General features: G+C 37.0%; 4 protein-coding genes across 6 annotated transcripts; 2 read left to right on the top strand and 2 right to left on the bottom strand.

Annotated features, from left to right (window-relative positions):
* Nucleotides 1-529: 529 nt before the first annotated feature.
* Nucleotides 530-5429, top strand: LOC130932513 (uncharacterized). The gene is made up of 6 exons (XM_057861844.1): nt 530-1209; nt 1508-2573; nt 2658-3594; nt 3741-4332; nt 4430-4986; nt 5068-5429. The coding sequence occupies exons 3-5, from the start codon at nt 3448-3450 to the stop codon at nt 4984-4986; spliced, it is 1296 nt and encodes a 431-aa protein (XP_057717827.1). The 5' UTR covers nt 530-1209; nt 1508-2573; nt 2658-3447; the 3' UTR covers nt 5068-5429.
* Nucleotides 5430-7344: 1915 nt separating this feature from the next.
* LOC130933474 (probable L-cysteine desulfhydrase, chloroplastic) lies at nt 7345-11299 on the top strand. Of its 2 annotated transcripts, XR_009067738.1 has the most exons (3): nt 7345-8828; nt 10062-10501; nt 11071-11299. XR_009067738.1 is itself a non-coding variant. In XM_057863107.1 (2 exons), the coding sequence occupies exon 1, from the start codon at nt 7451-7453 to the stop codon at nt 8822-8824; it is 1374 nt and encodes a 457-aa protein (XP_057719090.1). In that variant the 5' UTR covers nt 7345-7450; the 3' UTR covers nt 8825-8828; nt 10062-10583. The 2 variants fall into 2 exon arrangements, 1 of the variants encoding a protein (XP_057719090.1); XM_057863107.1 differs by lacking the exon at nt 11071-11299 and having other exon boundaries at nt 10062-10583.
* Nucleotides 11300-12523: 1224 nt separating this feature from the next.
* LOC130933473 (pentatricopeptide repeat-containing protein At1g12620-like) lies at nt 12524-16007 on the bottom strand. 2 transcript variants are annotated; one of them, XM_057863106.1, is made up of 3 exons: nt 13879-16007; nt 13368-13737; nt 12524-13083 (listed from the first exon to the last, which is right to left on the bottom strand). In XM_057863106.1, the coding sequence occupies exons 1-2, from the start codon at nt 15725-15727 to the stop codon at nt 13541-13543; spliced, it is 2046 nt and encodes a 681-aa protein (XP_057719089.1). In that variant the 5' UTR covers nt 15728-16007; the 3' UTR covers nt 12524-13083; nt 13368-13540. The 2 variants fall into 2 exon arrangements, with proteins under 2 accessions (XP_057719089.1, XP_057719088.1); XM_057863105.1 differs by having other exon boundaries at nt 13368-16007.
* Nucleotides 16008-18867: 2860 nt separating this feature from the next.
* Nucleotides 18868-22803, bottom strand: LOC130932966 (uncharacterized). Its single transcript, XM_057862440.1, has 3 exons — nt 22302-22803; nt 20244-21684; nt 18868-20162 (listed from the first exon to the last, which is right to left on the bottom strand). Exons 1-3 carry the CDS (start codon nt 22555-22557, stop codon nt 19976-19978), a joined length of 1884 nt encoding a protein of 627 aa, XP_057718423.1. The 5' UTR covers nt 22558-22803; the 3' UTR covers nt 18868-19975.
* Between the last annotated feature and the right edge of the window lie 1833 nt (nt 22804-24636).

The following is a 24636-nucleotide window of genomic DNA, read 5'->3' as shown; positions in this document are numbered from 1 at the left end:
TTTTGTTCTTGGAAGTTATATGAGAACACTTATCTCCATACTATGCAACTTTGTCTTTGCTAGTTATTGCTCTCAATTTGGAATTATGTGCTGTCAAGGACCAAAAAAGAAAAGAAATTACGAGTAATTATCAAGTTTAAGCAAATAAAACTTTCACAACTTATCTTAGCCACTATCTCTGATGAAAAGAAGCCTAGCAAAGAGGAGTAATATCTTATTATCTCATATTGCTTTATTTCTTTCGGCTGAAAAAATATATGACTAAATCTTACTTGGTATGCATACTCTGCTAATGGAGGATTAGATTTTGAAGCAGCTTAAATATTTAAGTGGTCTCAATTGGTTCAGATGAAAATGCAAAATAATAAGAAAGGAGAAATCAAAGATGTGAGAACGTAGTGGATTATACAATTGGACTAGTTTATACTTGGTTTATCTTAGTCTATTAATCAGAAGCTCCAATTCAAAAGTTCATGCATGCTTTTAACGATTAGTTGTTGATTCGTTAATTGTTGCAATTGGCAGGGTGCCGTGGAGGAAGTTTCTTTGTCTTCTTTACCGGGGAGAAGAGGCGAGATTGAAGAGAAGAGAGGGAGATACAAAGTGATATGAAGGGATATGCGAGAAACCCAACAAATCAAAGAACAAATGAATTTTTTTAGTATTTTTTAGATTTGTTTAATATTTTTGATATGAATGATTATTAAGGTTTATGGAGGAGTTAATACTCAAAATAGTCCCTGAAAGATACCTCGATCAGCGTTTTAGTCCTCGAAAGATAAAATTAATCAAATTCGTCTCCGAAAGTTACTCACGCTGATCGAATTGGTCCTTTCGTCATTTCAGTTGGTGATGTGGCTAACGTTTGCTGAGCTGGAACGTTAAGTGCCTGCATGGTAGACTCCAAAACGACGTAGTTTCGTTCCTCCACCCCCCAAATTAATGGAACGACGTCGTTTATGGTCCAGAGTGGGATATTCAAACGTTCTTCCCATCTCTTCTCTCATAACAATCCTCTTCAACTTTCGCTCCAAAACCCCTCCTCTTCTCTCTACTCTGGTACTCTGCCCAAGGATCCTTTGATCAGAACCTCGTAGCGTTATTGACGATTCTTGTGCGTGTCGAGTAGTTGGCTCTACTACATCGGATAGTTGGAGGAGCTTGCAGAGGAGTTTCGCTGTTGGAGAAAGGAACAGTAATTGTCATAAGGTAAGATTTAATTTTTTTGACAGTTTCTGTTGATTTTGCAATGTTGGTGTGCGTTGGTTTAGGTTGATTTAGTTATAAGAAGCATCTAGTAAGACTAGGGTTCGGATTAGGAAGAACATGTTTTGTATGGTTTTGCCGTTAGGGGTTTCGTGGTCGTAATGCGGTGGGTTTTTCTGGGGAATGGAGGGTTTGCGATGGGTATGGTTATGTTGTTTGCTGTGTGTTTACATGCAGTTGTAAGGCTGTAGTTGTTTCAGATTTTGTTATTGACTACATTTATTTATTTATGCACTTGTAGATGGAGGGTCCTCCTATGACATTTATATTTCACCATGGTGGGAAGTTTAAAAAGGATGAAGGTGAAAATCTGTACTATGAGTCGGATCACACAGAGGTGTTAATGGGAGTTGAAGGTGACACACTGGACGTGTTCTTTGTGAAGAGATACTATGTGGAACTGGGATATGCTGAGGCTAGGGAGTGTTGGTGGAAATCTCCAGGGGTTCCCCTTGAATATGGGCTGAGGAGGCTGGCCATAGATCATGATTTGATTGCAATGGTGAAGGATTGCAGGAGGAACTTCAACTTGATCAACTTGTATTTCGAGCATGGTGTTTCAGAGCCATGTGTGGTTGATGAGCAGAAAGAAGATGTGCCAAAAAAATAAGCAAACCCAAACCAAGAGACATCACTCTCAACCCACCAAGTTACCATCCCACCAAAAACCATGATCTGAATCCACAAAGGCATCAGCTGAAGGTAGCAGATTATCCTCTCAGCCTTCAAAATTGCCTTCTCAGTCCACCAAATTTTCTACCCAACCCACAAAGGAATCAAGTCAGCCCACTAAATTGCATACCCAGCCCACTAAGCAACCAATTCAGCCCACTAAGCCCAGTGGACCATCATCTAAGCCCACTAGACCCTCATCTAATCCTACCAGACCATCATCTCAGCCCACCAAAACATCACATCACCATGTGCAAACTCCAATCACAATCCAAAAAATCCTATAGTCAGCCTACCAAACCTACCCCTGCTCCATCTCAGAACAAAGGAAAAACCAAGGTCACTACCACCATAAGAGCTGGAAGGCATGTGAAGACTTTGGAGGTTGAAGAAGACAGTGACTCTCATGACACCTATGAAAGTGTTGAGGACAGCCTTTACAAACCTCCAAAGGTACTAGGGGATGATGAATCTAGCAGTGAGAGTGATGATGGTGTGAACTCTACTGGTCAGAACAAAAAAAAGTGAGGTCAAAGAGAAGCACAAGCCTGCTAAGACCAAATTAGCAGAGAAAGAAATAGAGACTGACGATTCAAGCTATGAAGCTTCTGAGGATGAGGATGACAGTGACTCAGGTATTTGGCTAACTCAATTAGTTTTGTAGTTGTTGATTTAATTTTGGTAACATGACTAATTACATTGTGGTTTCAATTTGGCAGACCTAGAAGATAATCCCCTTGATGATGGTGATTCGGATCTCAACTCATGGCACTCGGAGGACTCAGGCCAGGAATTGGAGTCTGATGAGGAATCACCAACTGTATATCCTCAGTATAATGACAAGGAAAAGTTCGCGGACCTCAAATTTGAGGTTAGTATGATATTCAAATCAAAAGAACATTTTATGCATGCAATTAGGGACTACACAATCCAGTTAGGTAGAAACATATTGTTTACAAAGAATGAGAATGTTCGGGTTAAGGCTGTGTGTAAGGCTGAGGGTTGTCCTTGGCGCACGTAGTAAGCAAGATGGGTTATGGCAGATTAAAACCTTAGTTGACAACCATATCTGTCCTAGAAGGCGAAAAAACAGGACAGCTACCCAACAATGGACACTAAGCAAACTTGTACCAAAACTTAGGAAGCACCCTACAATGAGACATCGAGAAGTGTATGAGTGGTTTGTGAAGAAGTGTAATGTAAACCTCAACAGCACCTGCATCACTAGAGCATTGAAAGCTGCTAGGAAAGTGGTAGAGGGGGATGAAGTTGCCCAGTATGAGTTAATCTGGGACGATGCTAATGAATTGCTTACAAGTAATTCCGGGTCTACAGTTCAAGTAAGTGTAATCCCAATGCCAGAGGGTCCTCCTCAATTTGAGAGGTTTTATGTGTGTCTTGATGCCTGTAAAAAAGGTTTTAAGGCTGGGTGTAGACCGATGATTGGTTTGGATGGGACTTTTCTTAAGACCCTGCACGGTGGACAAATATTGACTGTGTGTGCTCAGGATGCCAATAATCACATCTTTGTCGTTTGTCTATGCAATTGTGGATGTGAAAAATAAAGACAACTGGAAATGGTTTCTGGACCTGTTGCAGTCAGACCTTGGCAACTACAATGATAACAAGTTGTGCATCATTTCAAACATGCAGAAGGTGAGGACACTTTTCATTCTCGTATTCATAGTATTGGAATTTATTTGATTTCATGAGATATACTGGTAGGACTAAATTGATTTAATGATGAACTTTGAGAGATTAATTTGATTAACAATTTTTTCGGGTTTCTCTGTATTTGTCAGGGACTAATCCCAGCAGTGAAGGAAGTCATGTCCATGGCCCAGCACAGATTTTGTGTGTGGCATCTGTGGTGGAATTTTTCAAAACAATGGGGTAGCACAGAGTTGAAAGACCTAGTCTGGGAATGTGCTAGGTCAAGAACACGTAATGAGTTCGAGAGGAACATGAAGAGAGTAAAGGTCATCAACGAGCAGGCTTGGCAGTATCTTGAAAAGTGGCCGAAGGAAGCTTGGAGTAAGGCGTACTTCAGTGAGGATCCCAAGAATGACAACATTTGCAACAATGCTTGCGAATCATTCAATGCTAAAATAAAGCATGAAAGGACCAAGCCGATTTTGACTTTGGCTGAAGAGGTTAAAAGAATAATCATGAAGAGCATGGTCGATAACAAACTGAAGTTGAGCACTTATCAAGGAATTCTACCCCTGGTTCAGCAATGCAGACTAGAAGCCATGACAAAGTTATCTAGTCACTGGGCTCCCCAATGGTGCGGGGATGATAAAGAGGAGTTGTTTGAAGTACATGGCTGGCCCACAAACATGGTGGTCGACTTGGGAAAGCACACTTGCACCTGTCGGTTCTGGCAACTCACAGGTAAATCATTCAGACCCTATCACTCCTTCCCTTAGCATGAAGTATTCAGAGTTATTTTTTATTTTTCATTATATTTGTCTGTATGTACTGGGCACAGGGATGACATGTATGCATGCAATTTCAGCCATTCAAGACAAAAATGGTAAGAGGACTGAGGAGTATTGCCATGAGTTGTTGACAATGGAGGCGTATAAAAGGACATACTGTTTCAATGTTAACCCGGTGAAAGGACAAGATTTGTGGGAGAAAACATCCTCACCTGCCCCTGTTCTACTCCCAATTAAGCCAAAACCTGGCAGGCCTACCAAGAAGAGGAGAAAGAACAAGGGAGAGCAGCCGGTTGGGTCAAGCACCAAGATGAAGAGGAAGTACAACCCAATTAGGTGCATGTATTATGGTGAAGTTGGACACAACAAGCGAAGCTGTGCAAAGAAGAAAAAGGAGGATGCTGAGAAACAAGCTAGGCAAATGCAACTTCAGCTTGCCCTTGCTAAAGGGCCTACTCCCCCTACAGATGAGCCAAACACCAACAATGAAGTTCAATCACAGTCTCCCCCTCCTCCCCTAGTCCAGCCACAACCGGTTGTGGAAGTCAACCAACCAGGAGGAACCCCACCAATGCAAAATACCCAACTGCCTGTTCAAGACCTTTAGGTTATTTAATTGTTGCTTTTTCTACTGCACAATTGCATTTATTTACTTGAAATTAAATGGTTCTGCAACTGGCCTATGCAGGGTGCAAAGAGAGGCAGGCCACCCAAATTGCATGTCATCAAAAGCAAGGCCAGATCGAATGCCTCCACACAGTCACCTGTGGCCATATCTGCTGAGACATTGAAAGGAACAACTTTCGCAACTGCAAAGAAGATGCAACCTTCATGACATTCGTCCCTACTCCAGGCTTCAAGCGTCCAAGAAAGAAAGATTAATGTGTTTAACTAGGAAATATATTTTGTATGTAGTTGCAACTTTGTTTTTTGGGAACATGCCTCTGTAAACTGCTTCTGTGTTCAGGATCACTTAAGTTAGGCCTAGTATGTTTTTTTTGTTTAAGTGAACAATGCTGTTTGAACTTATGCTTTGGATTGTTCTTTTAATTTCTGGATCCTTGATCACCCATATGGTGTGTCTACTAAGACAATATGATATCATTATGATGCTTGTTATGGCTTACAATGATTTTGACTATTCTGATGTATACAACTTTTTGGTGAACATATATTTAGGGTTCAAACATCACCATCATGTATTCTCAGTGTAACCCATCATGCTTAAACAACAACTTTATGTTAAATTAAACACAATTAAACACAGTTAAATCATACTTTCATTCATAAGTAACATCATCATTACATATCAACTAATTCAATTTTAAAGATCTAACAACACCTCTAAAACACAAGAACATAACACTCCATCTGTGGCTTTACTTGGAGATTAACGTGAAAAACAATGATACATACAATACAGTAGCCACGACCACTGCAACTGACAGGAACATTATCAGCATCTTCATTGCTCTAACATCACCCTCCAAGCTACCCAATCTCCATGACACATTCAGTCTCCATTCATCATAGTCCCCACCAACCTCTGCATCAGTTTCCGCCCTTGCTACATACTCATCTTCCTCAACCCACCTGAAGAAGTTGCAGTAGCTTCCCTTTTGAATATTTTCAAAAAAAAAAAAGAAAATCAATTTCAACTACCCAGTAGAATAGACATAGGAATATGGAAAACAAATTTAATATATCGTAAGCTAACTCACCGGGTATCTCGCACAAGTGTGGAACAACCTGTCCGGATTCTCTCTTGTGCCGAATTTCTTAATTGTCGTCTTTAACCAACAAAAGCAAGTCTGTTCCTTCATCTTCCTCTTCCGTCGCATGGAAGACTTCGACTCATGGCTACCGATAGACTGCGACGGCAGGTCACCACTGCGGCTTCCACTCATCATAGCAGCGACTCCACAAACATACATCGTCATCTACTACGAGCATCACGCACATTTATGCTTCAGATTGGGGGGTTAGAATTGTAACATTAGGACTAATTTGACCTAAATAAGCAAACATATCTTATCAGCATTAACGGTTGCTATGCTGGAGTCTACCAGGCTGGCACTTAACATTCCAGCTCAACAAACGTTAGCTACATCACCAACTGAGATGACGGAAGGACCAACTCGATCAACGTGAGTAACTTTCGGGAATGAATTTGATTAATTTTATTTTTCGGGAACTACAATGGAGATCGAGGTATCTTTCAAGGACGATTTTGAGTATTAACTCGTTTATGGAGAGACAAATAATTTTATTAAATGTGTTTTTGTTTTTATTTTTTAGATTATTTAAATTTTAAAATGATAAAATTAAATAATTAATCTAAAAGAGTAATTTTTGTTTAATATATAAAAAGGGTATTTAAGTCTTTTTATAAAACTAAATAAAAAATAATTTTCATTTTTATTAAATTATAAAAATATTTTAATAAAATTAGTGATATGATATATATATTTTTTTAAAAAAATTGATGTTGACATGAAAATAAATTTTACATAATTTATTATTATTTGTCCATATTTTAAACGTATTGGTACGTATAAATTTATTATGGTACCAAAACAAAAATCACTATAATTATATGGTATGGTAAGTCTACGTTCATTTGAGTATCTAATCTAATAATGATAAAACAAATGAATGCATAGTTAGCATGTAACCAAAGTGTTGTGTTGATGCATGCATTTAGGTTAGGCGTAGTAAGTGTTCGAGATGAACTCAACATAGCTGCCGTGTTGATGTTGAAGTAATTTTGCGAGTTCAGTTCCACACTTGCACGTAGATGATCACATTTCCTACGGCATAACGCATGGCATAGCTTGAGCTTGCAATTGGAATGATGAGAAACAAGAAGAAGCAACAGTCGACACACGCGCGATGTCACGTGAGTCAGGACCCGCCAAAATTATTAATGGAGAAACAATAATAAAAGAAGAATAATAACTGGGTACTCTCTGACTCATCACGTTCTTCTCTAATATCTTTCTTCACGCATATGGTGGTGTTCCTATTCTACTGTCACTTCTCATCTCCAAAACCCTACCCTCTCTCCACCAATGGATTCTCCCACCACCAACAATCACAACCACATCCACACTCACCACCTCAACGGCGCCTCCACCATTTCCCAACCATCCAAGAAGCCTAAGCTCTTATCATCATCCTTCATCACTCCCGCCGAGATTCACGAGGAATTCTCCCACCACGACCCCTCCGTCGCCCGCATCAACAACGGCAGCTTTGGCTGCTGTCCCGCCTCCGTCATCGCCGCCCAGCACCGCTCCCAGCTCCACTACCTCCGCCAGCCCGACAACTTCTACTTCAACGAACTCAAGAAAGGGATCCTCCAATCCCGCACCATTATCAAGGACCTCGTCAACGCCAAACACGTCGATGAGATCTCCATCGTCGACAACGCCACCACCGCCGCCGCCATCGTCCTCCAGCACACCGCTTGGTCCTTCCACGAAGGAACCTTCCAGAAGGGCGACGTTGTCCTCATGCTCCATTACGCTTACGGCGCCGTCAAAAAGTCCATGGAGGCCTACGTCACCCGCGCCGGAGGCCACGTCATCGAGGTACCCCTCCCTTTCCCCGTCGCTTCCAACGAAGAAATCGTTAGAGAGTTTAGAAAAGCATTGGAGAGAGGAAAGAGTGAGGGAAAGAGGATCAGGTTAGCCGTTATAGATCACGTTACTTCGATGCCGTGTGTGGTGATTCCGGTGAAGGAATTGGTTCAGATTTGTAGGGAGGAAGGGGTTGAAAAGGTTTTTATTGATGCTGCACATTCAATTGGGTGTGTTGATGTTGATATGGAAGAGATTGGTGCTGATTTTTATACCAGCAATTTGCATAAGTGGTTCTTTTGCCCTCCTTCCATTGCGTTTTTGTATACAAGGAAAACCCCTAAGGGGGGTTCTGAATTGCACCACCCTGTGGTGTCTCATGAATACGGCAATGGCTTGGCTGTGGAGAGTGCTTGGATTGGGACCAGGGACTATAGTGCCCAATTGGTGGTTCCTGCGGCTTTGGAATTTGTGAATCGGTTCCAAGGGGGAATCGAAGGGATCAAGAAGAGGAACCATGATGCTGTTGTGGAGATGGGGGAAATGCTTGCCCAATCATGGGGGACGCACCTTGGGAGTCCTCCGGATATGTGCGGTAGCATGATCATGGTGGGTTTGCCTACTTCTTTGGGGATTGCTTGTGATGATGATGCTCTTGGGTTAAGGGTGCATTTGAGGGAACAGTTTGGGGTTGAAGTCCCTATATACTATCGGCCGCCGAGAGATGGCGAAGTCAGGTGTGTAACTGGATATGCCCGGATTTCTCATCAAGTCTACAACAAAGTTGATGACTATCACAAGTTCAGGGATGCAGTTAACCAACTTGTCAATAATGGTTTTACCTGTGCTCTCCTTTCAGGCTAAAGAGGTGTGCTCCTCTGCTTTGCTTTAAACAATAGATTCATTTTTTGTTAATAAATGGTTGCAAATTTTGAAGTTGCATTGGATGTATAATTCTGATGCTGCTGGCTCATTTAGCAGATGATGAAATCCGCTGAGTCTAACGGTTTTTTAATCACTAATGTTTAATTTTGACAGCATTGCAGCATCAAAGCTGAGCTCATGCTTCCTTATAGTTTATATGTTTGAACGCTGCCTGTTAAGCATTAGAGACATCATAGATTTACATTATTTTCTAGAGAAATGTTAGGGGACCATCAAAATTTATTGTTTTTGGCTATCATTTAGCTATCAACTCAATTCCTTTAGTCTGGTTCTTTTAGTCTGGTAATCAAACAACATCTTTTATCCCATACTTTTAAACATTGATAGCTAACTGATAACCCTCTAGCATTCCTCTATTTTTTATCCAGTAATAGGAAATTAACGGCAGTTACTAATTTCTCTCATTAGCCATTGTGTAGGTAGATTATTAAATTTGAATACCTTATGAATCTAATCGTGTTACCGAATTTCACTGATGTTTTTCTATGTCAGTCTTCAAACAATGCCATAGATTAACCCTATGTCCTCCCTCTCAAAGTAAAGGAGACAAATTTTGTGTATATATTTAATTTGTGGGGCAACAATCAAACGATTGATCTTTCATTTTCATAATTTTTCATTATATATATGGTTGTTCGGATTGAATATTGAGAATTTACTCTGCAGAATGATTAAATTTACCATAGATAATTTCTACCAGTTCTTAAACAGGAATGCTTGTCTTGGGGAAGCATTACTGAAAAGAGCTACTATTCTATGTTTTTAACTTTTCTTGTGTATAATTAAAGAAAATACCAAGAAGTTCAATTATGACACTGCTGACACACTATATAGAGGAGATTTTAATAAACAGAGCAGATTCATTTATAACTGTCTGGAAAAGTTCATGCAATTTATTATGTTTATCTGCATACAACAACATTTGTCATTCAGATGGGGTTTGCTTGCAAGTTTTTATTTTCAAGGAAAAGGAATGGAAGGTAATGGTTTAGGGTCTAAATCTTATAGATCATTTGATTCTTCAAACCCTTCACTTCCTTCCTTTTCTCCCGAAAATAATAATACATAACTACTTACATACATACCATTAGGGTTTAGGGGATTTGTTATGATTCTACTTGTTTCTTATTTAGAGCAATATGCTGCTTATTTGCAGTTAGTAAAAGCTTCAAAGTAGTTTTATGACGAATAAAACCGGATGGTTCTGCGGCTGCTCACGAGCTGGATTTGTTGTAATGGTTTCGGTACCATGAACTCCAGGTTGTGTAGAGAAACTGCAGAAAATGTTCATCTTTGCTTTGCTTTGCTGCATTGTTCCCTGGGGATTAACTTCAATGTTGAGGTCATGTATTGATCATTGTAAATATAATCCTGATTCTCAGATGGTTTGATGCTTTTGACCTTCACTATGCCAATTGAAGTTTTAAGTTTAGCTCAATGCCAATTTTTCCACTGTATATCTACCATGCCATGTTCATTTCTCCACCATTGATGAAGCTGTGGGGATTTGATCGTAGGTCATGTTGATCCTAATTTCCTAATCCTTTCACTACAATTGCACAACCATAAGCAAATAACAGCAAAGCTAAATTTGACGTAAGTTGCCTGGCCTGATTTATGCTTTACTTATTTTAAATATATACATTAATTATAAAACTAATAATATTCAATTTAGTCATTTCGGTACACATTGATTTCTTTTAAAATTTTATTTTATTGATAAAATTACTCTCTCTGTTTATTATTTCTCGAGATTGTCTCTCCTCCTCAATGATAAGGTTATGGTTAAGAAAATAAATTGATTAATGTTAGTATTATTCGAGTAATTATTTATGGACAAAATTCTCTATACAAGTTACATTTTTTATGGAGTACTCGTTAATAAAACTTTAATTTTTAAAAATTATTCTTTTTCACAACAATATAATATACTAAAATTGAAAGTTTTTGCTGGGTTTCCTGACACGGTTATTTCAATCGAAAAATTTTCTATTTTTGAATAAATGTACTATACATGAATAGAAAACTAGAAAATTTCAAATTTCTTTTAACTTTCCAATAAATACTTTTTATTAATAAATTCTAGCAAAAATGTCGTTCTAAAAAGTATTCTTGAAATTAATTTTTGAAATTTTCCTTGATTGATGATTCCAAATATGCTGAAGAGATTTGACCCATGGCCCAATGGCGTAACAACCGGATCAAACAAAACAGACCAAGTGGTGAGGAGTGGAGAATGAGAGGGAGAGAGAGAATGACTAGTGACTAGTGACTAGTGAGCGAGCGAGGGAGAGAGAGATCCTTTGGTAACCGCCAGAGTCCCAGACACCACACCACAGTCCACACTCACTTCAAGCACCTCCTTCTTCCCCCCTTTTCTCTCTGAATTAGTTAATTCCTTTCTGTAAAACCCTAACCCTAAAATCACAATTCACTTACTCTCTCTGGACATGTACCTCCACGCGCCGGCCACGCCCTCCACCTGCACCAACTGCGGCCTCACCAGCCGTTGGTTCTTCCACTACGTCCACCTCCGCAACACCGAGCGCCACCTCTGCACCTCCTGCGTCCTCCGCCTCCACCCCTCTTCCTTCTGCCCTTCCTGCTTCGAGTTCTTCGACCCCCCACTCTCCACCTCCTCTGCTGCCCCTAACCGCTTCCTCTCCTGCGTCAAGTGCTCCTCCTTCACCCACGTCCGCTGCCTCCCCTCCCCTCCCCCTTCCGCCTCCACCTTCCTCTGCCCTCCATGCTCCACTCCCTCCCCTTCTTCCTACTCTTTCTTCGAAGTTGACCATTCTGCCCCTCCTCACAATCTTGATACCAAACTTGCTTCCGCCCTCCTCTGCGCCTCCAAGATCGCCAGCTCCTCCCTCAACCGTTACCACTCTTTCGCCCGCGTCAAGGCCGATCGCTCCGTCCGTGAGTCCGCCGCCGCCAGGAAGAAGGCCAAGGACGCCCTCGATCACCTCTCCGCCGTCGAAAACGCCAAGCGGGCCGCCACCGCCGGGGTTTCTGGGTCGAGGAATCTCGGGATTCACAAGGTTACGAACCCTGTGAGTGTGAATGCGAATGGTAATGGGTTATCTGATAACAAGAATGGTTTCGGAGGTAACAATGGGATCGCAACCGCAACTGGAACGAGTGAAGATGTGAAATTGGAGCGTGTACAGAGCAATAACGGTGGTAGATAATTGATTCATGGTGTTGGCTTTGGCTAAACCTAATTGGGTTGAGTTCCATTTGTTAATTAATGAATCAATTCAATATTGAGATGAATTCTGCTAGTTTTTTAACCCAAAATTGGTTATTTTTAGCTGACTATTTTGTAGTTAGAATCTGGATTTTGATCATGTGACAAGTGGGAACATAATTGACTTCGTGTAAAGTTTTCATTCCATGCTTTTGTGATTATGTAATTCTATTGATTTGGAAATTGCCCTTCTGTAATTATTCTATGCTCATTTTCTGATATTTAACATTCTACTCTATTCTTTCGTTCTTCAGAATATATAGTTTTTCTAATTTGTTCTGTTTGATTTTACTAAAAGGAAGCTGGTGAGTTTGTATGATCCTATGTTGCAGCAAATGACAACAAATGAGTAATAAAAAAGAATGCATATTAGTGGATATACCTTTTCATAAATAAAGAAAATAACTTAGTAGACTTTATGCACATTACAGGCACAAGGCTACAAACTTTTCTTTTGCCCTCTTAAAAATTGAATCAAAAGAATGTCGAGCGATTACAATGGTTTTTCAACTGAACCACAGAATCAGAGTCTCTCCCTTGTAGCACTTCTCACTTTTAAGCGTGCTAGGAGTATAGTCTTGTATTTCTGGTCACAAACAAAGAATGTTGTTGAAGGTATCATTAACGCTGGTAGCAAACATCGTTCCTCTCCGTGCATATAGTTTTCATCCCACACTTAATTTTATCACACAGTCAACGGGATCATGTCCCTGCATGCTTTGGATTACTATGAACTGTCCGAAGCATCTAAGCCGCTGGTCTTTTTGGCTTCTCTGTTTATTTCCTTCTCCGAAAATGAGAAATATAGACTGGAGCAAAAGTTGCAGCAGTATGCCAAAATACAGTGTCAGAAACCATGACAAGTCATCCTCCATTATAGCAGCAGTTAATAGTTTTGTCAACCAAGATCAGTGGGATTTGTAGGCTTCTGCAAATCAACAAAATAAGAAAACCTCAATTCATTAAAACCTGTGTGTATCTACATTAACAAAAAACAAAGAATCTGAAGTCTTATCCCTCTTTGCAGCAAATACATAATATAGAATAACGACGTTTAAAGTTGTCTTTAAGATCCGTTTTATTCCACCCCATTATAAGAAACATAGATGCTTGCACCCAAAACATGGTGTCTATAATGTAAAAAATGGTAAAATGTCCTGTAATTTTAGTTTTATCCAGGTAACATGAGTCATTTGATAATGTAAGTCTTACCAAGCATGGCAAATAGATTTGAATGAAGCTGACATCTGAACAGCAGCATCTCTGATTTTAAAATTGTCTTGGCGCTGCAGCTCTAGGTGCAGAATACCGAATAGACGACAATGCATAGCAGCACCAATTATGGAACTAGCATGAAAACTCTCGGTACATGGAATGCTGGTGTTTCATGTCTCTCCAAGCCCTTCTGCAAGTATATTGCTAACAGTATCTTGAGCGGCAGAATTATCAATCGATAATATATCCTGACTCCTCGTTTCTCTAGCATCAGATCCGACCAACAATTTATGAGTGGTAGCATCAGGAAGCCAACCCTTTTCTAACATTAGGTCCAGTAACCTCCGTGCCTCATGTTTCTTACCCTCTTTCCACAGGCCAGTTATCAATAAGCCAAACATTGCCGAATTCAAAATGTCAGATTCGGAAAGAAGCTTATCAATAGCACTGGATATCATACATAACTGGGAATGATTGGCTATGAATGACAGCTGATCAAATAGTTTACCTGGATCAGGTACTATGCCTTCATTTATCATCATATTGAAAAACAACACGCATTCCTTCACTTGATTCTGTTTACTCATGGTATGAATGAGGATGCAATATGTTTCTGCATCAAGATTGCAGCCCTCTACTAACATTTGTGAAAGGACCACCAACAGGTCTTTTGCCTTCCCGGATTTAGACAACTCACGCATGATTGTAGTGTGCGCGTCAATACAGCAAGATGTACCACAGCAAGAAGCCAACTGCCACATATTTATAGCTTTATTGACCTGACATTCATCACATAAACATTTTATCAACTTACAGTAGGACGAAGGATGAAGAGAGCATCTGTTCAAGGCCATGTGGTAGAAAACTTCAACAGCCGCATCAGAATTTTTTATGTCACAGAGGCCTGCAAGTAGTTCAGAATAAGATGTACTATCCAAAAGCCAGCATTTGGCACGAGTTCGACGAAAAAGTCCAAATGCATCTTCATACTTGCCCACTCTGCAGTAGCCAAGTATAAGAGCAGAATATGTTTCGACATCAAGATGAACTCGTAACTTCAACATTTTTCCAAGAAGTTCAAATGCCTTCCCGATGTTTTCCTTTTCACAAAGGCATCTAACGAGGATGCTCCAAGAATGACAATCAGCTATATTCCTCTCAAACATTGAATCAAGCAGGAAATATGCATCCAGAATATTACCGGCATTGCAGCAACCTTCAAGCAATGCATTGTAAGGGGCAGTTTCGAGGACTTGTTTATCATCTAAAAACATTATAGCCTCACTTACTTTCCCCAATTCACAAAAGCAATTAACCAGATCAACAAAATCATCATCACTGGGTGAGATATCACTTTCTATCATACCATTTATAAGGCCTATAGCAGAATCTAAATGGAGATTTCTGCACAAACACCTCACCAGATCCCCATAAATTAATGAATCTGGCTTAACATCAGAAGCTTTCATCATTTCAAATAACCTTACTCCCATCTCTACTTTATTTTCATTGCACAAAAGAGGTATGGAAAAGGAATAGAAACTCATATCAAGCTGATATTTTTGTTCAAAGATTTCCCCCATAACAGAAATAGCCTCATCCACTCGATTTTTCGCAACTAGGCCCTTCACAAGAATTTCAAACGTCTTACTATTTGGACAACATCCTTTATTCCCCATCCTCCTAAATTGATTCAAGGCCAATTCAACCTGATTATTCATGAACAGTGCCTCCAACAAATAATTCAAAGTATGTACCGTTGGTAGGATTCCTGTCTTCACCAACTCCTTATAAACAAACAAGGCATTTTGAAAATCTCCACTTTCTTCCACTAGGGCTCCCAGCAAAACATTGAAAACTTCTACTGGGGGCTTATATACACCCGAATTCTTCAAGTTCCTAAACACTTCCATAGCTTCATTAATCCTATGATGTTTCACAAAGGTATGAATCAATGCAAGAAGAGCTTCTTCAGCATCAGGGCACCTATCCTTTAGCATGCTTTGACATAAAGCCCCCATCTTTTGAACATTCCCAGCCATACCCAATTTCCAAATGATCCCAAAATATGTATGGGAACTGTGGCGGAAACTCTTCTGCGAAGCCCATTTGAATGTCTTCACCGCAGAATCCAAATCACTAGTACGGTCCAAAACCCGGATCAAGTTATCGGGCCTAAGTTTATTCCTCAAAAAGTTAATATTTTGATGAAACTCAGATGAATCATTGGAGGTTGCAATGCATTCGGTAAGATCTTCAACATGACGGGGGCATGAGGTTGAAGAAATCGAAGCACTTCGAGAAACCCATCTGAGGATTCGAGTTGAATATGCTAAAGATTGGAGCTTTAGTGCCATAGAGCAAATAATGAATTCCCCAATTTATGTACAGAAAGAAGAACAGAGAAAGATTAAAACATCGGCCTGAAATCTGACCTGAGACTGAGAAGCACCTACCAGTTTTGAACAAACGCCATGGATTCCGAGTTTCGACCGTCTCATTCAAGTTTTGCTTCTTTTTTTTTTTTTTAAAGAGATGTAATTAAGGGGCTGTTTGGGCATTTAAGTTTAAAGTTTGTATATATTCTTTGGAGTTTTTTTCATAGAGAATTAAGTTTAAATGGCTGGGCTCCTTACTTTGATTTATAACTTCAGTTTACTTGAATAATTATTGGAGATCAGATTTATAGGTATGCAGACTCCCAAAAAAATTGTGAGTTTTATTTATCAATTCTTATAAAAAATATCAAAATTTTCTAAATATTTTTATAAAAACAAATAGACAAGAATCATAAACATTTAAAAATAGGTGAATGTTATGGTGTCTATTTACTAAAAAAAATTAAAAAATAATATTTAATTTAAAATATATAACAATAAATAATTTTTATAAAATCAAAATTTATTATAAAAAGTAAGTTAGGCAAAATTTAAACACCAACTCATAAACACCATAAAATTGACTTTAAAAATATCCACATATTAGCCACCAAAAAAATCCACAAATTATAATGTTGGTCTAAAAAATTAGTTTTTAATTTTTATCATAATATTTTTTATATAATTATATGTATTTATCACTCTCATCCAAATAGAATCAAAAATAAATTTTTTATTTTTTAATTATTTACTAAAATATAATCTCTCATCTTATATTTTTTAAGTAACAAAAAAATATTAAATAATAAAACAACATATTTTACCAAATATTTAAAAAAAATTAAGAAAATCAACTCCATATCAATACAAATTCATTTATATTTTTTATTATTATTTTGTAATTATATTTTATTTATATATTTTTATTCATATTAAATTTTCACCAAGTATTCTTTTTTTTTTTTTTTGCTGACCAAGGTCAAAGAAGCGGGACTAATTCCGGAAAATAAAAAATAAAAAGACTTCCGGCAGTTCCCTAAGCCGTACGCTTAAAATAATTCGAGAATGTCATGAAAATTTTCTTTACAAACAAAATGAAGGTTTTTAGTCATTCAAACAAGTGTAATTATCCGTGCGGGACACGTGATAAAATAAAAATTATAATTTTAAATTATTTTATAAAAATTAATTTAAATTATAATAATTTAATTAATAAAAAAATAATAAATTATTTATTTAATTTAGTTGTATTAATTTTAAAATAATTATTAATTAATTTTAATAATTTATTTTTTTTAATAAATCAGATATATATATCAAATATAACTATAAATGAAGGTAAGATATAAAGTAATATGTCGATAATATCAATATTTTAATTAAAAAGTCTCTAACTTTTACTCGGTGTATAATTAATTTGTAACTAAACAAGATGAAAATACTTAGACTAAACTTATTGCGTGGATAAGATGGTTGGATACACAATAAATCTCCAAAAAATACTTGCATTATCGTTCTATTATGATTATAAAAACTGCTTAATAAACTATTTTTTGACAACTTTTCTTATCTTTGTTGTTAAAAAATTGTAATCTTCTCCAACAACATGAATTAGTTGTGAAACCCATCTTTCACTTTTAGTAGCTTCAGAAGCATTCTCAGAAGTACTTGTAGGTTCATCAGCAAAAAAAAAATAAGCTGGGTTTATAACTAAATTTTGTTTGTCCCATATAATCGTAGCACTTCTACACCAACTTCATTAACTGTATGATTTTTACCAGCAGAATTTGTTTTCTCTCCAAACTTGATTGATGTAATAGACTTAGAAGACACAATGTCAAGTTGTTTGTCACCTATATGTGAATCAACTTTCTATAAAAATATAAAAGTTATGTAAAAAGATAAGGATCTAATTAACAATCCCACCATTGAAAGTTTATATATTCTAAAAATTGTAATTTGAAAAATTCATAGCTCAACCGTAAAATTTACAAAACTTTGAGCAACAATAGAACTTCGAAATTGTCCTAAAACCATACATAAAACAATAACTGTTCCGTGGTTACTACTACATACTCTTAAATAAAACACCACCACTTAAACTCGCAATCTATTAACTATTTTAGAATACTACATATCAACAATTATGATAGTGCACCAAGAAGAATTTTTTATAGACAGAAAGTCCACTAAATTTGTTATAAGGAGAGTGCATTTGAAGTTGGAGAATTTTTATATCATTTAAATATAAAAGATAAATATATCAATATTAAAAAGAGATATACATTATATTCCGTCAATTTTTGTCAATATCGGAATGGTTTAATAATGCTAATTTTGTCCCATATCCTTTTTCACAGATATGAATTAAATAAATAATTTTTTTAAAATTAAATTGACAAATTTTTTTTGTAAAGATATTTACCTTATTCATGGCTAAATAATCAATTAGAAGTGTTATTATATCAGAATTTACAGGGAAAAAGATATCCTAATGAAAATTTAAACACACCGAGTATATGAAAAAATTACATATATACCATGATTACTCCAAAGTTAAAATACTTGCTCAATATTATACTTCTATTTGAAGGAATTGATTATGATCTCATCGTGACACAACTTCACAATTGTGATAAAAACCGATTGAAAAAATTGATATTCTCCAACTTCACACAAACTTTGAAAAGAAACATTTTATTCTTGAATTTATTTAACTCTTCAGAAAATTCCATCCTGTTCCCACCCTATGTTAAATCTATGTTAAATTGAATTGAAGAATACTAACAATAAAATATTAATATGTTAATAAAATAAGTATACATTTTATTTTTAACTTTTATATATAATGTTTAAAATGTATGTAAACGAAAAATAAAAGTTGGATTACATGATGGTAACTGAAGTCATCCACGAAAACTAAGCTAGTTCTGATTGAGATCAAACATGTAAATCAAAGATGAAAATTTCAAAATTCATTTTGTTGAAAAAGTTGGATGAAACTTATAAACTAAGCGAATAATTTGAACATCTCCAAGCAGCAGCACTAATTTACACCTGCAGTGATCGGAGAAGGCAAAAATTGGCACTACTAAAGCAGTACCAACAGTCCACAGAAAGAAAATTTAACTAAGAACATGTACCACAATCATATTCCAACCAAAAACAATGCAGAGAATATTGTCATTAAACAATTCTTATAATACACTGCAAATATGTAAATACTCCACAACTTAATTACTAACATTTATACATGCAGATGCTACATTAACAAGGGCAATAGAAATCAGCTAGACCAGAGACGAACTTCCGATTGAATTACCGAATTCCGTTGTTTGAGCCAGATAGCCACCCAAAAGCTAATTCAAGATAAATAGGTAAAATATAACAGCTCCATTGGAACCATCAGCAGCAAGAGAAGCAATCGAATGCATTAACATTGTGTTTCACCATCTTGTCTAAACTCCATAACGTGATTTGTTCATAGTCAAAACTCCATAACATACCTTGTAATTTTGTTGAGAATAGTTTAATATGAGCTTCATTGCAGGGGGAATGCAGTCTCCATCAGTTTTGTACAATTTCAATGTTCTCGGTCCAGTAGTTAACCTTCCTGTAACATTTTGGAAGATATAGCCATCAATATACAAAAGGCAATGAAACATTTCCTGGATTCACATTCCAAAGTTGGCCAGATAAAGATAATTTGGTAGACAACTTCTCAGGTCATATTCCAAAAGCATAGAGGATGGTTCCATAACTAGTCTGAAGGTCCATGTACTTCCAAAAAGACACATCGGATAAATATCCTGAAGATTATGTAGAATATTCAATCAGATGATCAAAGGAGTTCAGTCTAATAAACCGTCCTCCAAGCAAAAAATCAATTTGTAGGAAGATAAAGAGATGACCATAAACTCAAGAACCAGGGAAGGCATACTAATTCCAGGATTAACTAACTGGTTAACAGGCCTTAGTAAAAACCTCAGCATCCGCAACAAACTCCTGTGTTCTGTATGTTTCAACTATTTTCCAAATGCATCTTTCATCTCTTTCTCAAGCTTATCGGTATCACCATAACCACTCAAAATATCTATAATACTACAGTCACCGTTACCTAGGAAAAGAGGTTTATTTGGATAATTCCTAGTCCAACTGGCTCTTAATACATTCAGTAACTCTTTACTTTTCTCTGGATGCCTTTCCATTACCAAGACCAGGTGAAATTTATATGCTTGCTACAGCCCCTGAATTGGGGCTAGTCTCAGGAAGAGTAATATTAAGTGGTTGCCAGCCAGACTGAGGATGCACAATCCATTTTTTATGAGTAATCAACATGTTTAATATTTGAAGCACATCACCCAAAGAAAGTTCCTTAAAGCACAAATTCTTTATGACTATACCTGCTTCATACCTAGAGAAAGACAGTAGCAACATGTAAGAAGAAAGAGACAATTGTAACAAGTGAAAACAAATTAGTATGGAACATTCTTACTTGCACTGAGTACCCATCAATGCTGATCTTCCTGAAGAAGTTGTCAGAAACTTTTGAACTTCATCCCAGGTTTCTTTTGAGTGCTGCTTAGGATTACCAGCTATAGGATTTATGCACTTCCAAAGTTTATCATTCTTACCAACATACAGCTGCAAAGCACCTAAATTCTGTTTCACCACCATCTGCTGCTCAATAGCACTCTCCAAAGCTTTCTTAACATCAGTGTTGCGGTGCCTGGGATCTCCATATCGAATGCAATCAGTTATATTTGCCTCTGTTGGCATAATCTTCTCATTTTTTAGTGAATTCAAGGCTAGTAAAACAACCCCTATAAGGCCTTGGACATATTCAGACGGTTTAGGGCAACCTGGAGATCCCCACATGCCATTACCAGAATGGTTATTATTACCCGTCGATGATGCAAGTTGATGGTCTGGACCATTTCCATTTGAATAGCCTTGTAAATGTTGCGTGCTATTGCTAAGTACCATATGTCCATTTTGTTCAACAGTTGATGTTACAGGAAGTGGAGCATTATTGTTAGGATTCTGCTTCAATTCCCCACTGCGTTGCTTAACAGGACGTGGATTATGAACACCATTGGGATATCCAGAAATGTTCAGATTGCCAATTTCAGGCACATTTGGTGGTGGAACTGCAGTGAAGCTGGGGACACCAGTCCTCGGTGGCACTGGTGAATTTGCAAAAGTATGGGTACTTGGAGGATAAGAATTATTCGATGCAAAAGGAGGTTGCAGTGGGAAACTGTTTGGTCTTAAAGGAGGCTGTGAATAAGGATTTTGATGATTTCCCTGTATATTATTGCTATTGTTCCATAACTGTTCAGTATTGCCACGAATAAAATTTGGAGCAGGTCCACTTGAAGAAACATTTGGATTGAAGTTGCCAGGTCGATAAGAGTTTATATTATTACGACTATCTTGATGCCCAACTGGCGGTGGATTCATGGCCTTGGGTCCATTTGTCTGACCCGAGTTTCTCCAATTTGTTTTCCCCTGATACCTAGGATCGTATCCCCTTCCTCCTCCATTTGGAAACTTCTGATTTCCTACATGCACTTCGGTGTAGGAATCAGCCTGTGGCTGTGTCTGAGCGACACTAGTGACCGGAATTGTTAAGGTGTCGGAACTTGTTACAAGGCTATTATTACCAAGTTGTTGTGATTCGCCATTAGTTAGAGGAGGCCCTCCAGCTAAAAGACTAGTCCAGAGCCATACACTCTTAGCAGCTGCTACTAGTGGTGCAGATGCTTTCTGAGGTTGCGCAAGAAGAATATTATATCTTCTCATCCGCAGTTGATGGAGAGCATTAGAGAAGTCTCTGTCGCCAGAAATTAATAAATAATTAGCAGGTGCGGGATTGTCCACTGCCCAAAACAGCATGTCAACAAGAATCTTCTTGTCGCTAGCATCTTTAACGCCTGTCGATAAAAACTAAACATTAGTTAAAACAAGATCAGATGTTTCCCTCAAGTTCCACATAATCCACAATACAATTAATCAAAGGTATGTGGTAAGGCCCAGGAGGTTAGTGACACCAAAACATTGCAAGGTTTATGAAAGGAAACCAGGAATTCATCAAACTTTTAGCCAATTCCTCCAGAGGATCAGATCGTCCATCATGACCTTCCGTTAAATCACTTCAAATCCCCATACAAAATCCATGTTAATACAAGTGTGATGATTCCAACGGGTAAGAATTTAATTTTATCAACGATAAATTAGACAGCTTTCAGATTTAATCTGAAGGCCGCACAATCATGCAATTGAAGGTCAAAATAGCTTAAAGAACTCATCCACGGTGGGATTAAGGAATCCTTTAAACCGTTATTAAAGAGGAAATCAGTCAAACAAACAACTGAGCGTATAACAGAAACGAACCAGACCTAAAACACGGAAAATTCAACTTCAATCAGACGCTACCGAGACAATTAAATTTCAATTTCATCATGCAAGACTCCAATCAAAGCCAGAGATCAGAAAACAATCTAAAAAAACAGATAGAGCAAGTTGAAGTAATAATCGAGTGGATACAAACCAGCGGGGACATGGTTGAGGGAGATGCCGGTGCTGGAGAGAGCGTGCTGTACAGAGGCGGGGATACGAGTGGTGTCGCCGTAGGCGGAGACGGAGACGGGACCACAGTAATTCATGCGGACCAGTGCAGAGCTGATGTTCTGAGCGATGGCGTGGGGATCGCAGCCTTTGGGAACGTGGCAGTTCTCTATGTCCCACCACACGGAGGTCTTGGCCGTCGAATACTGTGCCTCCGCGTTCGGTCCACCTCCGCCCATTTGATCACGGATCTGAACTGATCTCAGCCGTCCGATCTAAAAATCGAATCGATCACCGTGATAATTACAACCGAACCTAACTATGGACTAGAAATGACTTTCTATTGTGTGAATAGAAGGGGATAAGACTTCGTTGCTATGGCGGAGAGAACGAGTTAGGAGACAAGACGCAAAAAACAAAAGGGGTTAGCGTTAACTAAGCCATAGACTCTCGGGAGACTCATTTATGTATGGCGTCTGGAGTGTGAGATGGGTTAGCGTGGTTTGACTCATTTACCCCTTTGAGGATTGAGGAAAATGGAAAATGGAAAATGGAAGGTGAATGAGTGGGTGACATCACATTGCTATTGTGCGCCGAGGGGGCATAACTGCCTTCGTGGACTGCTGACTGCAGTGTCACGGGAGACTTTTGTCCAGTCATTGCACAAGTCTTCGGGGTAGGGTCGGTCGGAGTGTCCGACCATCTTCCTCCTCATTTAATAAGTTTTCCTTTCATCAATCATTAAACATTAATCAAGTTTTTTTTCTTTACTATTATTTTTCTCCTTTTTTAAGGACTACTATGTGTTTATTTGAATTTTTTTTAGTAAAAAAATTAATGTTTTTAAATAAATTATGTTTATTATATTTTCAATATATTTAATACATCTTTTTAAAATAATTTTTTATTTTTTAAAAAACAACAATACTTTATTTCTACAAAAATAAATAAATTTTAATCTTCAATTATCATCCTTTAATCTTAATTTTTCATATATATATATATATATATATATATATATATATATATATATATGAGTTTAGTTAATATTTGTCTTCACATGATAAGATTATTATTAGTAAAATTTTTATATTTAATAAAAAAAAATTTTAAAAATGAGTAATTTTTAGCATTTTTGTTATTATTTGATTAGCATAAATATTAAATTATTATTTTATTAATTTATGTATACAAATTTTAAAAAATATAAATACAAATTATATTAATTTATGGATATAAATTGTATTAATTTATACATACAAAAATTTAGTAAGTATAAATATAAATTATATACTTTTTATATGTAAAATATCTATAAATATAAAAGTAAATAATTGCTAATTAAGTACTGATAAAAAATAATAATATTTATTCGTCATGTAATATTATTTTTTAATAAATATAAAATAAATATCTTAAAAACTTAAACTTTTTATATTTTTAATAAAAGAATTTAATTTATAATCTTAATATTTTAGAAAATAAGATAGATAAATTGTGTATATTTTTTGCATTCAACACAAGCAGGCTAGCGCGTACTTCCAAATCTGGAATAACAACACCCCTCCAGGTCCGCTCATCCATGTGCAATTGTTTTTTGTTATTTTAATATTTGATTGTCATATTTTACATTAAAATTGGTTGTAATAAATTTTGATTTAAAAATTTGATTGTTTATATTTTGTCAATGTAATTTGTTCACCCATCATAACCTACAAGTTTTTATTTAAATAAATATATTAATTATTGAAATAAATAATTTTAAAAATTATTATTAAAATTCGTCTACAAAACTTATTTCGTTTACAAAGGCTGATGGACAACTATAAATATATGTCGTTGACCGCAAGGTTTTGGACCTCAATTTGAACCTTTCAATCACTTTTCTCTCTTTTACCTTTTTCGATCTATATTATCGAGTAATACGACGATGGTGCGTACAGAAGGTAGCGATCGAGACATCAACTGACTGAATGAGATTTAGCATTACGCCAGAGTAGAGGACTTTGAGGTTAGTTTTGTTATCTTAACTTTTATGTAATCCTGTATAAATATATATGTATATATGTAGTCATGTTTAGGGTACTTGCCAAGAACTAGAATACAGTTTGTATCATTAGGAATAAGTCACTAATTAAAATTTAGAACTCCAGTTTATTTTTCCTGTATTAGGTTGTTACTACATAATTATTAATTTAGTTAGTAACTTGCAACCAACCCTCGAACGACTCTAACTCCTCCACGACAAACATGGAAGCTCGCCGATCACAATGAGTAACACACATCTTCGGGATGCCTTCTCTATCCTTCTCCATGGC

This window comes from Arachis stenosperma, chromosome 6 (assembly GCF_014773155.1).
Source record: "Arachis stenosperma cultivar V10309 chromosome 6, arast.V10309.gnm1.PFL2, whole genome shotgun sequence".
In the NCBI taxonomy this organism is placed as follows: domain Eukaryota; kingdom Viridiplantae; phylum Streptophyta; class Magnoliopsida; order Fabales; family Fabaceae; genus Arachis; species Arachis stenosperma.
Note: the sequence above shows the minus strand (reverse complement) of the source record. Positions and strands in the feature narration are given on the sequence as shown.

Excerpts from the sequence above, each read along its gene's own strand:
- LOC130932513 (XM_057861844.1), top strand. The coding sequence starts at position 3,448 with ATGCCAATAATCACATCTTTGTCGTTTGTCTATGCAATTGTGGATGTG. Across the intron at positions 3,595-3,740 it reads TCATTTCAAACATGCAGAAG|GGACTAATCCCAGCAGTGAA; the intron begins GTGAGGACACTT and ends TGTATTTGTCAG. Across the intron at positions 4,333-4,429 it reads TCGGTTCTGGCAACTCACAG|GGATGACATGTATGCATGCA; the intron begins GTAAATCATTCA and ends TACTGGGCACAG.
- LOC130933474 (XM_057863107.1), top strand. The coding sequence starts at position 7,451 with ATGGATTCTCCCACCACCAACAATCACAACCACATCCACACTCACCAC.
- LOC130933473 (XM_057863105.1), bottom strand. The coding sequence starts at position 15,727 with ATGGCACTAAAGCTCCAATCTTTAGCATATTCAACTCGAATCCTCAGA.
- LOC130932966 (XM_057862440.1), bottom strand. The coding sequence starts at position 22,557 with ATGGGCGGAGGTGGACCGAACGCGGAGGCACAGTATTCGACGGCCAAG. Across the intron at positions 21,685-22,301 it reads CCTCAACCATGTCCCCGCTG|GCGTTAAAGATGCTAGCGAC; the intron begins GTTTGTATCCAC and ends TTTTATCGACAG. Across the intron at positions 20,163-20,243 it reads TTGATGGGTACTCAGTGCAA|GTATGAAGCAGGTATAGTCA; the intron begins GTAAGAATGTTC and ends GTCTTTCTCTAG.